The following is a 13,448-nucleotide window of genomic DNA, read 5'->3' on the forward strand; positions in this document are numbered from 1 at the left end:
CTTAATAAGTTGATACTGGGAAAATTAGATAAAGAATTTGGATTTGTATCATTGTGTGCAGTAGGGACAAGACTAAGTATCAAACATTATAAAAAATTAAAATTGTAGTATTACAAAAGAAAGCATGAGTGAATTCATATATATCCGTGGGATGGAGAAGACTGTTCTAGGTTATGATACAAAATCTAGAGGCCGTAAAGTAAGATTAATAAATTTGACATGGTTTTTCAAAAATGTGGAGATTTTTATTTCCCAGGGACAAGCCACATCCTATATTGAATGGCAACCTGGGAAGCATTTTCATAATGCATAATACCAACTATTAATTTTTTGTAGAGTGTCTAGACAGGGCTGGAGTGATAGCACGGCTCTTGGTGGGCTCCCACAAATAATCAGTCTTTACAGTGTTGTGCTTTCATCGGAGGTACTTGTACAAATTACCTGAAATGAGTGGTACATAGATAAGTGAACATACTGGCCACTGATGAAGCACTGGAGTGTGTTTTTAGGTGTGTCACAGACCTTGATGAATTACAACTTTGATAGTTACAGACAGTGAAAGTTCTGGAACCTGTTTGTTGATGGGGTAGGGGAAATGAGTAAAGAAAAAGAACAAAGCTTTTTTCATACTAGTCTGTAAAATGTTATGGACCTAAATTAATCTCTTATTAAAATGTAGCTTTTCATTACATGGATACATTCTAATTTCAAAAGAGTGAACATTTATTGTACATATAGTAAGATACGAAATTCTCATATTTCCTTCCATTCCAACATTTTTCTTACAACGTTAATATGTAAACTCATGATAGGTTTATTAAATGAGTTTGTTGACTACTTTAAAATCTATTCTGTGTTTTCCTTTTAAAATTTTTTATATTTATTTGAAAAAACATGAGGGAGGAATAAAGGCGGGGACAGAGAGAGAGAGAGAGAGAGAATGAATGAGCGAGAGGGAGTGAGTTATCTTCTATCTCCTGGTTCAGTTCTCCAAATGGTCACCAACAGTCAGAGTTGTGCCAAAGCTGCAGCCAAAAGCCAGGGACTCTGTCCAGGTCTCTAACATGAGTGACAAGGACCCAAATATTTGGATCATCACCCACCATATTCCAAGGCACAATACCAGGATGCTGCAATTGAAGTAGACCAGCTCAGACTTAATAGTTTGGTATGGGGTACTGGTGTCTTAACCTGCTGCCTAACAGTGCCAACCCCTTTACTCAGTTTTAATTTCAAACAAGGGAAAATGTTAATAGTTACAGCTTACGTAAACAAAAGGCATTTGAGATGTCCAGTAACTTTTAAGAACACTATTTCAGACCAGATAATTAAAAACTGTCTTACTATGTTTGTCACTGTTAATGAATGTGCTAGCTATGATAATATAGAAAAATGCTCATGATTTAATAATGTTGGTAAGAAAAGTAGAGTGCAGACTCTGTAGATATTATTGTAGTGCTTATGTGAAAGTAATACTAATGAAAGGGCAAAATCAAAATGGACATTAAAATTATATTATTTTGAATTATTTTATCCTTGATTTTTTTCAATTTTTTTTTATGCTATGATGAACAGTTTGTTAAAATATGTATGAATGAGTATTATATGTGTTTCAGAAACTCTGTAGTGATGCCCAAGTTAAAGTCTTTGGGAAATGCTGCCAACTGAAATCCGGAGGAGACAGTTCTTCCTCTTTGGATAGTTCTGTGACTTTGTCTTCTGATGGAAAAGACCAGTGTCCTAAGTACCAGGTAAGGTCACTGATGTCATTTGTTTGCTAACTCATTTCCAAACACTCCCATCTTAGGGACTTAGGGAATGATAGTGATTAGACGTTATCTTCCTAGAGTTGTCATTGTTGCTGTAGAGATAGATTTTGCCATAAGAAAAATATAAGAGGTATCAGTATAGAGAGGAAGAGGTCTTTCTCTTTTTGTTTCCTAATTCAGATTTATTGGGCTACCAGAATAAATTCTAGTTTTGTTTACTTTCTGATTTTTTTTTAGTTTTTAGGGTTTTTTTAAATTTTCTGATTATTGAAGTATAAAGATAAATGGGAAATACTAATGAAGTTCACTGTAGTGTGAAATTGAAGTGTAATTCAAATACATAATTAGAATTACATATCCTGGGCCCGGCGGCATGGCCTAGCAGCTAAAGTCCTCGCCTTGAATGCGCCGGGATCCCACATGGGCGCCGGTTCTAACCCCGGCAGCTCCACTTCCCATCCAGTTCCCTGCTTGTGGTCTGGGAAAGCAGTCAAGGACATCCCAAAACTTTGGGACACTGCACCCGCATGGGAGACCCGGATAAAGTTCCTGGTTCCCAGGTTTGGATCAGCGCAGCACCAGCTGTTGTAGTCACTTGGGGAGTGAATCATTGGACGAAAGATCTTCCTCTCTGTCTCTCCTCCTCTCTGTATATCTGACTTTGTAATAAAAAATAAATAAATCTTTTAAAAAAATTACATATCTTTATTTTTCAGTTGTAATCTTAAACAGAATAGCTAAATTGTCATCACAGCAGTAGCTAAATCAGTAGCATGTCAGTAGCTAGGAACTTCTTTATAGACTTGTTAACATTTTACATAAGATAAATTTCATGCTAAGCGGAAGTTATCTGATGTAAATTTGTGTCATTCAAGTTTGCATGAATCTCCAGTATTTCAAATGTATCAGTATCAAAGCAGAATCTTAGGCTTTTGTAATAACATAGTTATGTTTTGATGGATGTTAACTTTTATCAATAAGACAATATTTTAATGCAAGGATTCTAAAACTAGTGCAATCTAGATGTTAGAAGTGAAGTGGACAGTTCTCTCTCCCCTTTCTTAATTCTTCTTCACCCTAGACACAATGGTGAACAGATTCCTAGTAGTGCTATGCCATGTAGCACAACTAGCACTCAAGCCATTCTCAGATTTAGGAGGTTTCAAAATTCAAATAACTGAAAACTTTTCTTTATTCCATTTATTTTATGGTTAAAAATAAGTATCAGCAAACTGATACCAGCAGTAGCAATCTGAACATAGTGGTTGTAATCTCACTTTGTGTATCTCTAGCGATTTTTTTTCCTTTTTAGCAAAAAGAATTGAATTGGTGTAACATAGTTCACTCTATTTGATAAGATTTGATTTTGGGTAACTAAAACATTATCTTTGATTTATACATGTTAGGATAGATAGTTAGCTCCCAGGAGTTAGTATGTGGAAAGAATACAGTTCTTAATAAGGCATTATGAAAGGCAGAAATTATAGTAGCACCTTATTAAAACCAGTTGCAGTGTTACTCATATTTACTATTTGGAATATATCAAGGCAGGCAAAGAGAACTTTAATAGCAGCTTTATGGTTTCATAAAATTCAAACTGTGTTTTACTGTATTTTGCTTTTTGAGGATTCTTTTGTATAGTAGTAAAATTCAATGTCTTGAAATTTAAATTCGTATAGCTTACTTAATGTAAGAAGTAATTTAGTAAACAATGGAGTTAGGCACACGAAACGTGAACTTTGAGTTCCAGTGTTGTGGCATAGAGGGTTAAGTTACCGTCTTTGATGCTGGAATCACAAATGGATGCTGGTTCAAGTCCCAACTGCTCAGCTTCCAATCCAGTTCTCTGCTAATGTGCCTGGGAAAGCAGTGGAAGATAGCCTAAGTGCTTGGGCTCCTGCACCCAGATAGGAGACCTAGAAGAACTTCCTGTCTCCTAGCTTTAGTGTTGTGGCCATTTGAGGTATGAACTGCGGAGAGAATATACCTCTCTCTCTTTCCCTCCCTCTTCCTATAGCTCTGCCTTTCAGATGAATAAGATAAATGTGGAAAAATGAAATGAGCTTTAAAGGGAAGGCTTTCACTTACATCATAAGCCAGAAATAAGTTAGATTATGAAATATAACTGACATTGATTGCTCAAAAAAGGGCTGAGTCCCTGTGGGTAGGTATTTGGCACAGAGGTTCAAATCCTCTTGGGATGCACACCTTCCATATCAGGGTGTCTGGGTTCATGTCCTGCCTTAGCTTCTGATTCTAGCTTCCTGCTGGCATGCATCCTGGAAGACAGCAGGTGATGGCACACAGTTGGGTCCCTGGATGGAACCAGATAATTCTGAAACCTGCTTTCCTGTTAGTCTAACTTGTGAGGCATAGAACTGAATCCTTATTTCCTAGCCTTAGGTGAGTTTGTGAAATGCAATTTTTTTTCAGTTGCATACTTTGATGCTCCAAGACAAATTAGACAAATCAGACTTGACAAACATAGAGCATATTAGTTGATATTTAGTAGGTTGTTAATGAGATTTGCCTTGGCATCTAGAGAGTAATCACATTTTGTTTCTAGGTATTTTTCTGTGAATACAAACAATAATAGAAAGCAGTAACTTTTAATCAAGAATTCACTGAAAATATGACATTCTAATGTTTTAAATAGGTCTTGTTCTTAAATTTAACCTCAATAGGAATACTTAGTATAAGATCTAATCTTTATGTGTTGACATCTATGTGCAATACTGCACAGCAGATCTCTTCTCTAGAGCTTACTCTTTGCCTAAAACTTAATGCCCATTGGTTAGTAGACCCCAATTTCTCTCTCCCTTGTTCTACCACCATTCTGCTGTTTCTGTGAATTTGATTGTTATAAATAATTTTAAATGGAATCATGGAAGTATTTATGTTGCAGGGACTCATTTATTTCACTTAGTGTAGTATCCTCAAGATTTACTCATGTTGTTGCATTTTACAGAATTTTCTTCTTTTTTAAGACCAGACATAAATCTCTTATATAACACACACTGTCTGTTGATGGAATTTAAAGTTGTTTCTACGTCTTGTCTACAGTGAATGTGAGAATGCTAATACCTCTCTGGCATCCTGATCTCAATTGTTTGGACAAATACCCGGAAGCAGGGTTGCTACATCATATGTTAATATTCTCTCTCTCTCTCTCTCTCTCTCTCTCTCTCTCTTTTTTTTTGAGGAATTGTCCTGCTGTTTTCTGTAACAGTTGTACCATTTTGCATTCCCATTAACAGTGTGCAAGGGTTCTAGTTTGTCCACATCCTTACTAACACTTGTCTTAATTTTTGATAAGAGCCAAGCTGATGGTTGTGTGAGGTGTTTTGATTTACTGTCATTCATTTGTATGATTTCTTTGAGGAATGTCTAAGTCAGTTCATCTCAAAATCTGGTTAGTGTTATAATTTTTTAAATTATAGCATTGTAGGGATTTACGTTGTTTTGGGAGGTTAATCCTTTGTCAGATCCAGCTTGCAAATAACTTTCCCCGTTCCACAGCTTGCCTTCTCAGCCTGTGAACTGTTTCCTTTGCTGTGTATAAGCCTTTTTATCTGAAAAAGTCTCATTGTTCTGTTTTTGTTGCCTAAGTTGTGAAATCGTTGCCAAAACTGATGTCATAAATATTTTGTTCTGTTTCTTTTTTTAAGAGTTTTGTAGTGTTAGGTCTTACGTTTAAAAATGTCTTTGGGGCCAGCACTGTAGCCTAGGAGCTAAAGTCCCCACCACCCATACGGATGCTGGTTCTGATCCCGGACGCCCCTTTTCCCATCCAGCTCCCTGCGTGTGGCCTGGGAAAGCAGTCGAGGACGGCCCAAAAATTGGGACCCTGCACCCGCGTGGGAGACCCAGAAGTTGTTCCTGGCTCTTGGCTTTGAATCGGCTCAGCTCTGGCTGTTGTGGCTACTTGGGGAGTGATCACTGGACTGAGAAATTTTCTCTCTGTCTCTCTTCCTCTCTATATAGCTGACTTTTCAGGAAAAATATATCTTTTTAAAATGTTTTTAATCTTGTTGATTTTTCTGTATTGTGTATCAAGTTTTATTTTATTTTAAAAGGTTTATTTATTCTCATTGCAAAGTCAATATACAGAGAGGAACAGACAGAGAGGAAGATCTATTGATTCATTCCCCAGGTGGCCAAAGTGGCTGGAGCTGAACTGAACTGGTCCAAAGCCAGGTGCCCGGAGCCCCTCCAGGTCTCCCACACAGGTGCAGGGTCCCAGGGCTTTGGGCCGTCCTCGACTGCTTTCCCAGGCCATGGGCAGGGAGCTGGATGGGAAGCAGGGCTGCCGGGATTAGAACTGGCACCCATATGGGATCACGGCGCATTCAAGGTAAAGGCTTTAGCTGCTAGGCTACCATACTGGTCTGTGTCAGATTTTATTTTGCATGTGAATATTCAAATGCCTTACCTTGGTTGAAGAGATTGTCCTCTCCCTATTATATATTATTTTATTTTATTTATTTGTTCAGAGTTTTATTTATTTGTCAGAGTTACAGAAAGAGAGGGTCATGCAGAGAGAAAGCTGTTCCATCCACTGACTTACCCTCCAATTGGCCAACGTGTCCAGAATTGGGCCAGACAAAAGCCAAGGAGCTTCATCCTGGTTTCTCGTGTGTCTGCAGGTGGTGAACCGTTTAGGCCATTTTTCTTTGTTTTCCCAGGTACATTAGCTCATTGAAGAGTACTTGATTGTCCTGTGAATTTCTTTTAGGTCCCTATTTTGTTTATTGGTCCCTCTATTTTTATGATGGTACAGTAGTGTTTTGATAACAGTAACTTTGTGATGTATTTTGAAATTAGGAAGCAAAAATGCCTCTAGCTTTGTACTTTCTCAAGGTTGGTTTGGATATTTGTGGTCTTTGTAGTCCCAAGTGAATTGTTAGAGATTTTTTTTTCATTTTTTTTTTTAGCAAATGCTGGTTGAATTTTGTTACTTTACATTCAGTAGTAGATCATAGATATATCCTTTTTTAAAAATACAAAATAGATACAAATTGCCTCACTTGTATAATAGCAGTAGTCAAAATTACTCTTGTATGTTTATTGATTGCTCTTGTTTTCTGCCTTGGAGAAATGTTGCACATGCTTAAGACCTGGCTAAGCATGTTCCTGTGACTTGTGGAGTTTGTGATGCTGTGTTAAACTGCTGCTTGGCACACTCACTTTGTGTGTTAGAGTGCCGGGGATGGATTTATGCCTTTGTGTATGAACCAACTTCCTGGTAATGCATACCTTTGGACATTATGGTGATAGCTGAAGTACTTGGTTTCCTGCTACCCATGTGAGAGAACCAGATGCACTTGGTAGCTTTTGGCTTTGACCTGACTCGGCACTGGCTATTGGGCTATTTGGGGAGTGAACCAAAGGCTGGAAGACTCATTCTCTCTGTTTCTCTTTTTCTTTCTCCTCTCTGTCTTTCTAACCTGTCCCCTATCCATCCTTCTCTGTTGTGCTACTTTGCAAGGAATGAATGAATAAATAAATAAAATTAAAGAAAAATCAGTATTCCTTTGAATATCATTTATGGTAGCAAAAATCGAAGTGACTAAAGCTCCTATTAGCAAAGGGAAGTGCTCTGATAAACCATGTGATTTTTTCATACAGTAAAATCTATAGCTTTTAAAAGGAATCTGCATAACAATTATTGTAAGACATTGAGTGAAGAAAATCAGGTCACAGAACAGTATGTATTTCATGGAGTGAAAACTCGAATATCAATTTAATAAAAATATTTGAAATAGTCACAGATTTTGAATGGTGAAAACTTATGAATGCTGTGGTTATTATTTAGGGTTCTCGGTGCTCTTCTGATGCTAACATGCTTGGGGAGATGATGTTTGGCTCGGTAGCAATGAGCTACAAAGGATCTACCTTAAAGATTCATCAGATCCGGTGAGTTTTCTGATGTTGCAAAAAGGGAGCTGTTTTTAAGTGTTCAGTTTTTTTAAGGAAGAGATAGTTTTATGTGATTCTCACACAGTTTGAACAAGGCAGATACTGTTTATAATATTGTATTGTTTTAGTGCTACTTTATAGCTCTTGTATGCTGCTCTGAAATTTGATTTATACAATTTTATTTCTAATGAAATAAGGAAAAAGTCACTGCAGTTATGATGTCTTTGTCACCTTCTCTTTTTCTTGATAGTTCCCCTCCACAGCTGATGCTCAGTAAGGTTTTTACTGCACGTACTGGTAGCAGTATCTGTGGAAGTCTGAATACGTAAGTGTTTATGGCTGCTGGGGGTGTAAAAATAACAAAATGTTTCTAGGATTGCATCACAAATTTAAATTCTTTGCCCTTCCTTAGTTTGAAAGTTTTAAATGCTAGATTGCTTCCTCATTTGAGTTTAGTTGAAAGATAGATGTGGTTTTCATTTCTTTCATTTACTTAAAGGTGTATCTGTAAATAAAATGTTGAATTCATTTCCTTCATTGTTTAATACTACCAATTTTCCATTTTGTGCTTTTGTGCTCAGTATATGTAGGGACATACTCTTCAGTTTTCAGATTCTCTGCTCGGTTAGCCTTGAAGACTGAAGTGGCCTTGGGACAGCCATATGGGTATATACATATAATACATAATGTGATGGCCACAGGAGAATCATTTGCTGTTAATGCCAAGGTTTGAGTAGCAAGACCAAATTAGTGCAGGCATGTGTCGTAATGTAACAAATGAAACACTGGGACTAGAGTTAGATGGTAGTAGACCCCTGAGTTGGATTCTACAGAGAATATTTCAAAAGTGGACTCACTGACTGACTTGTCAGGAGTCCCAGAGACGACAACCCAAGTTCACAAAGAAGTAGGAGGCCACAAGGAAACTATTTGAGACATGAAAGATTCTCTTCAGCTTTCAGCAATTATGAATGCCTTTAAAAAGTTTCTGTTATAAGGAATTTTATTAGTTAAATTTCTAGTAACTGTAGTTATTTAAGAAGGAAGAAAAGAAAAATCTGATCTTTTAAAATAGTGTGCACACTTGGGAGCCAGTATTGTGGTGCCTTGGATGGAACTGCCATTTGCAGTGCACTATCCCATATAGGAGTGTGGGTTGAGTCCCTGTCTGTATGCTTCCAATCCAGCTCCCTGCTAGTGTCCTTGAGAGAGCTTTTGAGGATGGCCCACTGGAGCCCCTGCTCCTGACATAGGAGACCAGGATGGAGTTCCTGGCTTCTGGTGCCTGTCTGTGGCCTGGCCCAGACCTTGCTGTTAACAGCTATTTTGGTGGTGAGCCAGCAGATGGAAAGCCTCTCTCTACTTCTCCCTCTCTCTGTGACTCTGCCTCTGAAATAAATGACTTTTACGAAACATTGTGAACACGTGAAAATACCTTGATGCCAAAAATACTGATTTTTAAAAGAATTTAATATGAACGCAGATGCAGATCTTAGTTTGGCATCTCTGAATTTAGTTTTTATCATCTCAGTTTCTTCATCTTTTCTAGTGTGTGCCCCAACCCCAAGATTATTTATTTGATAGGGTTTTACAGGGGTGCTGGGGAAGAAAGAGAAAGAAAAAGAACTTCCATCGCTTGTTCATTCCCCAAGTGGCTCAAGCACAGGTCTGGGCCAGCTCAAAGCCATGGACTAGGTGCCAGGAACTCTGGCCTGGTTACCCACACAGGTGCCAGGACCTCAGTAATTGAACCATCTGCTGTTGCTTTGCCAGGCACTTTAGTAGGGAGTTGGAATGAAGGTGGAGGAACCAGGATTTGAACCAGCACTCATATGAAATGCTGGTATTACATGTGTCAGCTCAAAGCTGGGAACTGAAAATTTGAGTCCTGGTCTCCTGTTAGAGTTTCTTGAGGCAAGACCACTTCATAGACTATTTTTAATGTGTGGTCTAAAGACAATTTGTAGGTAATTGGATCAAGATGATGCTTCTTCCCCCGCACCAGACATTTAAAAAGTCTTTTCAGATCCAAATTATGAGGGCAAATCCTTGATTGTAGTTTAAATCTTGGTTAATATTTTTTTTTTCTGTAAAAGGCCAGGTGATGACTATTTCTGGCTTTATGACCCATTGATGTATTAAACCTTTTCATCACTGACCCTGTAGCATTAAAGTGACAATAAACAATGCATAAATGAAAGGAATGGTCATGTTCCAATAGTTTTTTTTTTTTTTTTTTTTTGGCTTTGACTGAAAGAGTCATCAGACATAATTTGCAAACCCTTGATTAAAATGCTTGCTTATCATTAATAGTTTATGTTTAGTTTATAAATCAAGGAAATATAAAACTTAAGTGTTTTGCACTTAAAATTTCATGGACATTTGTGAAGAATTGCCACTGAATGAATAAAATGAATGTGGAATGTTTTCTCCTTCTCTATAGGCTGCAAGACAGTCTTGAATTCATCAATCAGGACAGTAACACGTTGAAGGCTGATAATAACACAGTTATTAATGGACTACTAGGAAATATTGGTAAATAGTTCTTTGGTTTTTGTAAGTTTAAAAATGTTTACAGTTTAGGAGGGTTTTGAAGTTAAGGAAGGTTTTGAAGTTATTTTGTAACTAAATACATTTGTTATGAAACCAAAGAATGTTAAATGATGTACGTGGACAAGGCATTTAAAATGAAAGTGTGTTTAACAGTTGTATTAGTTGGAAGACATTTTTCATATATTAGGAGATAGTACTTTGAGAAAAATGCTGAAGGTACATATAATTTCTCTTTACTGTTTTTTGTTTTTACTTTCAAATTGGGTATATTTTTTGTAGATACTATAATTGATATGAGAAGCCCCTTACTAGCTCTCTGAATTTTTTAAGACTCATAATCTGTTGTCTTTCTTTTTTTTTTCCTAAAATAGAAGCCCTTTTAAAGTGATTTTTAAACAAGTGATTCAGATGAGAAATTAGTACAATTTGCTGTCTTTAGAAGAATTTTTAGAATATTAATTTGATAATGGGTGAACAGATCGAGTTGAGCATTTTTTTAAGTAACAGACTGTTTCTGAAATTTTCTGAAGTTTCTTGTTTCTGCCTAGAAAGCTTGACCAAATTGTTGCTTGACCATATTTTCACGTAAAGAAGTGTGGTAGCTCAAGGAGTATACAGCAAATAGAGCAGTATGAATATCATTCTCATTGTTTGTTTAGGAAGAACTATTTATTTATTTATTAAGATTTATTTGAGAAGTAGAGTTACATATTGAGAAAGAGAGATTAATTCATCTGCATCCTGTTGGTTCATTGCTCGAATGGCTGCAACAGCTGGGGCTGGCCAGGTTGAAGCTGGGAGCTTATGCCAGGTCCCTCATGTGGTACAGGGGCCCAAGCACTTGAGTTGTACTCAGTTGCTTTTTCAGGTACGTTAGCGGGGAGCTAGATAGGAAATTGAGCAGCCTGGACTCGAAATGGCACACATATGTGATGCTAGCATTGCAGGTAGCACAGCTTATCACACTGTGTGTCACAGTGCCTGCCTCAAGAACTTTTATTTATAACTAATTTCAGTAAATAATTAGTTGTAGTATGTATTAGGAAAGTTTTTCCTCTGAACAGCATAATATTCCAATTATTTTATGTAATTCATGTTTGTTAGGATGAACAACCATTTGTTAAGTACCTAGTATGGAGTAGTCTGTGTTAAGTATGTACTTTATAACCTGTATCTTTTGTGGAAATGTAGAAGTCCCACTTTTTTTTTTTTAATTCGGTTAATTATTTCATTGATTTTAGTAAAGTAAAAATATGACAAAAAAATAACTGAATCATTTTTATTTATATTTTGATACTTAAACCTCCATGGATTCTTTAAAATATGTTTGTTTTAATACTACAAAATGTACTTTTTGTGTTATGTAAATTTTGCTGTAATGTAGCGATGGGGAACCTTCATTTTTCTGCCAAACTTCATTTAGATATTTATATCTTTGATAGATCTTACACAGAATTATCACTTGAAAAATTAACCTGCCAGAGATTTATTGAATTTTGGAGTCCTGCCTGCAGTTCCCTTGCCAGGGCCAGACAAAATTTCACGGAAATTATGCGGCTCCTGGGCTTCCTGTTCCCTCGCCCTGCTGTAGAGGCCAGACATACTCATCCTTGTAATGCAACAGAACATTAACCAGTTTGCAATTGACTTTAAATCATGGATGTTTACTTGCACACTCCTAAGTATGAATTGAGGGTATTTGAACACTAGTTCTTTTTCTTTGAATTTTCAGTTATTCAGTGAGTGAACATCACTCCAGGCACTGTGCTGGCATTTATTATTCAAAGGTGAATTATACACAGTTTTGCCTAAGTGAACTTAAAGTTTTTGGGAGTCAGAAAAGTAACAGAACATTTATATCACTATATATTTACTGTAGTTAATATTTACCATGTATTTACCATAGCATCCTGTAGTAAATTCATGAACAGGGTTAAGAATGAGGTATGGTAAAAATGAGCTGAAGCACCTGGCTCAGTCCTGGGTAGTTGAGAAAGAAGGCTTGCTTGAGGACACGTGGCCTAGGTTTGAAGGATTACCCAGAAGGTGGCGGGCAGCAATGTTCTAGCAAGGAACAGTGTTTTACACGTAGAGCTAGGAAAAAGGTGCCACAGAGAGTGACGAGAATGTGAATCAAGCATTGTAGATAACACACACAGTAGGAGAAAAGGAATTGAAAAGAAATAAAGAGTTGAATAAGAACTAAGGACACTGTAAGAATACAGCAACATGATCTGGTCATATTTGCATCTATAAAAGAATATCCTAACTACAGTGGGAATGATTCAAGTGAGCAAGTGGGGGTTGAGATGAGCTCTGTCTTCCATGGCTGCTTGCAGTAACCCAAGTGACAGGTATTGGTGACCTCAAGTAAGACTGCGTTATGTGTTGTTGAGGATCCAGAATTGCTGAGAGATTCAGGAAAACATAGCGAGTGAACTGGACTAAATAATTAGATGGAAGAGGTGGGACATAAAGAGGAATCAAGGATAAAACTTTGTTACTTGGGTGTGTGTAATTGCTTCGTATTGGTGCCATTCATTGATAGGAGTAAGATTTAGAATCATGGCTTCAGGTTTATGGATGTTGAATTGGAATTACTGGTAGTATATTCAAGTGAATATATTCATTATAGGTGTATTTTAGTGAAGGTTCTTAAAGCTTAAATTTCATCAAGTTTTTCCTCACTTGCCCAAAGTCCAAAACCAGTCCTTATTGATGAATAGTTTTTCTTTAAGGAGTGTTTCAGTGGTCTCATTTCCTTCTTTCTTGGGTTCTAACAGTTTCAACACATGAGGTCTAAAGTTGTGCTCATCTGCACCTAGCTAATGCAGAGAGATCATGTATGAAAAAGCATGTCTGCTTAATAAGTATCTCAGCCTGAACATGATTTTTGTCACTTCCTTTGTCACTCAGTAATAGCGAGCCCTGCCTACCTATAGGAAATTTGGAAACAGTCTCTGCCTGAACTGCTGCTTCCCAGAAACCGCTTCACACTGTGGAAGGGGGAGCACAACTCTTTTTGGACCATTGCTTCATTTCAAAGTGAAACTGGATAGTGGGAGGCTAATATAATGAACATTCATTAAGCAAAAGATGATCTAGGTCTGTAGTTATCCCCAGGTACAGTAGAAGGCAGAGCTGAGAACAGACTGAGAGGGGAATCTTTTTTCTAAGATGGAAGCAGTTCTCGAATGTTTTGGTCTC

General features: G+C 37.2%; 1 protein-coding gene across 2 annotated transcripts in view; it reads left to right on the forward strand.

Moving 5' to 3' along the window:
* Nucleotides 1-13,448, forward strand: part of FNIP1 (folliculin interacting protein 1) — an 89,462-nt gene that overhangs the window by 38,479 nt on the left and 37,535 nt on the right. For both annotated transcript variants that reach the window (XM_004586381.2, XM_004586382.2), the window contains exons 3-6: nucleotides 1,617-1,751; nucleotides 7,585-7,685; nucleotides 7,939-8,013; nucleotides 10,132-10,223. In XM_004586381.2, the coding sequence (XP_004586438.2) occupies nucleotides 1,617-1,751; nucleotides 7,585-7,685; nucleotides 7,939-8,013; nucleotides 10,132-10,223 (403 nt within the window). The remainder of the gene's footprint in view (nucleotides 1-1,616; nucleotides 1,752-7,584; nucleotides 7,686-7,938; nucleotides 8,014-10,131; nucleotides 10,224-13,448) is intronic.

Source organism: Ochotona princeps, chromosome 19, assembly GCF_030435755.1.
Source record: "Ochotona princeps isolate mOchPri1 chromosome 19, mOchPri1.hap1, whole genome shotgun sequence".
In the NCBI taxonomy this organism is placed as follows: Eukaryota; Metazoa; Chordata; class Mammalia; order Lagomorpha; family Ochotonidae; genus Ochotona; species Ochotona princeps.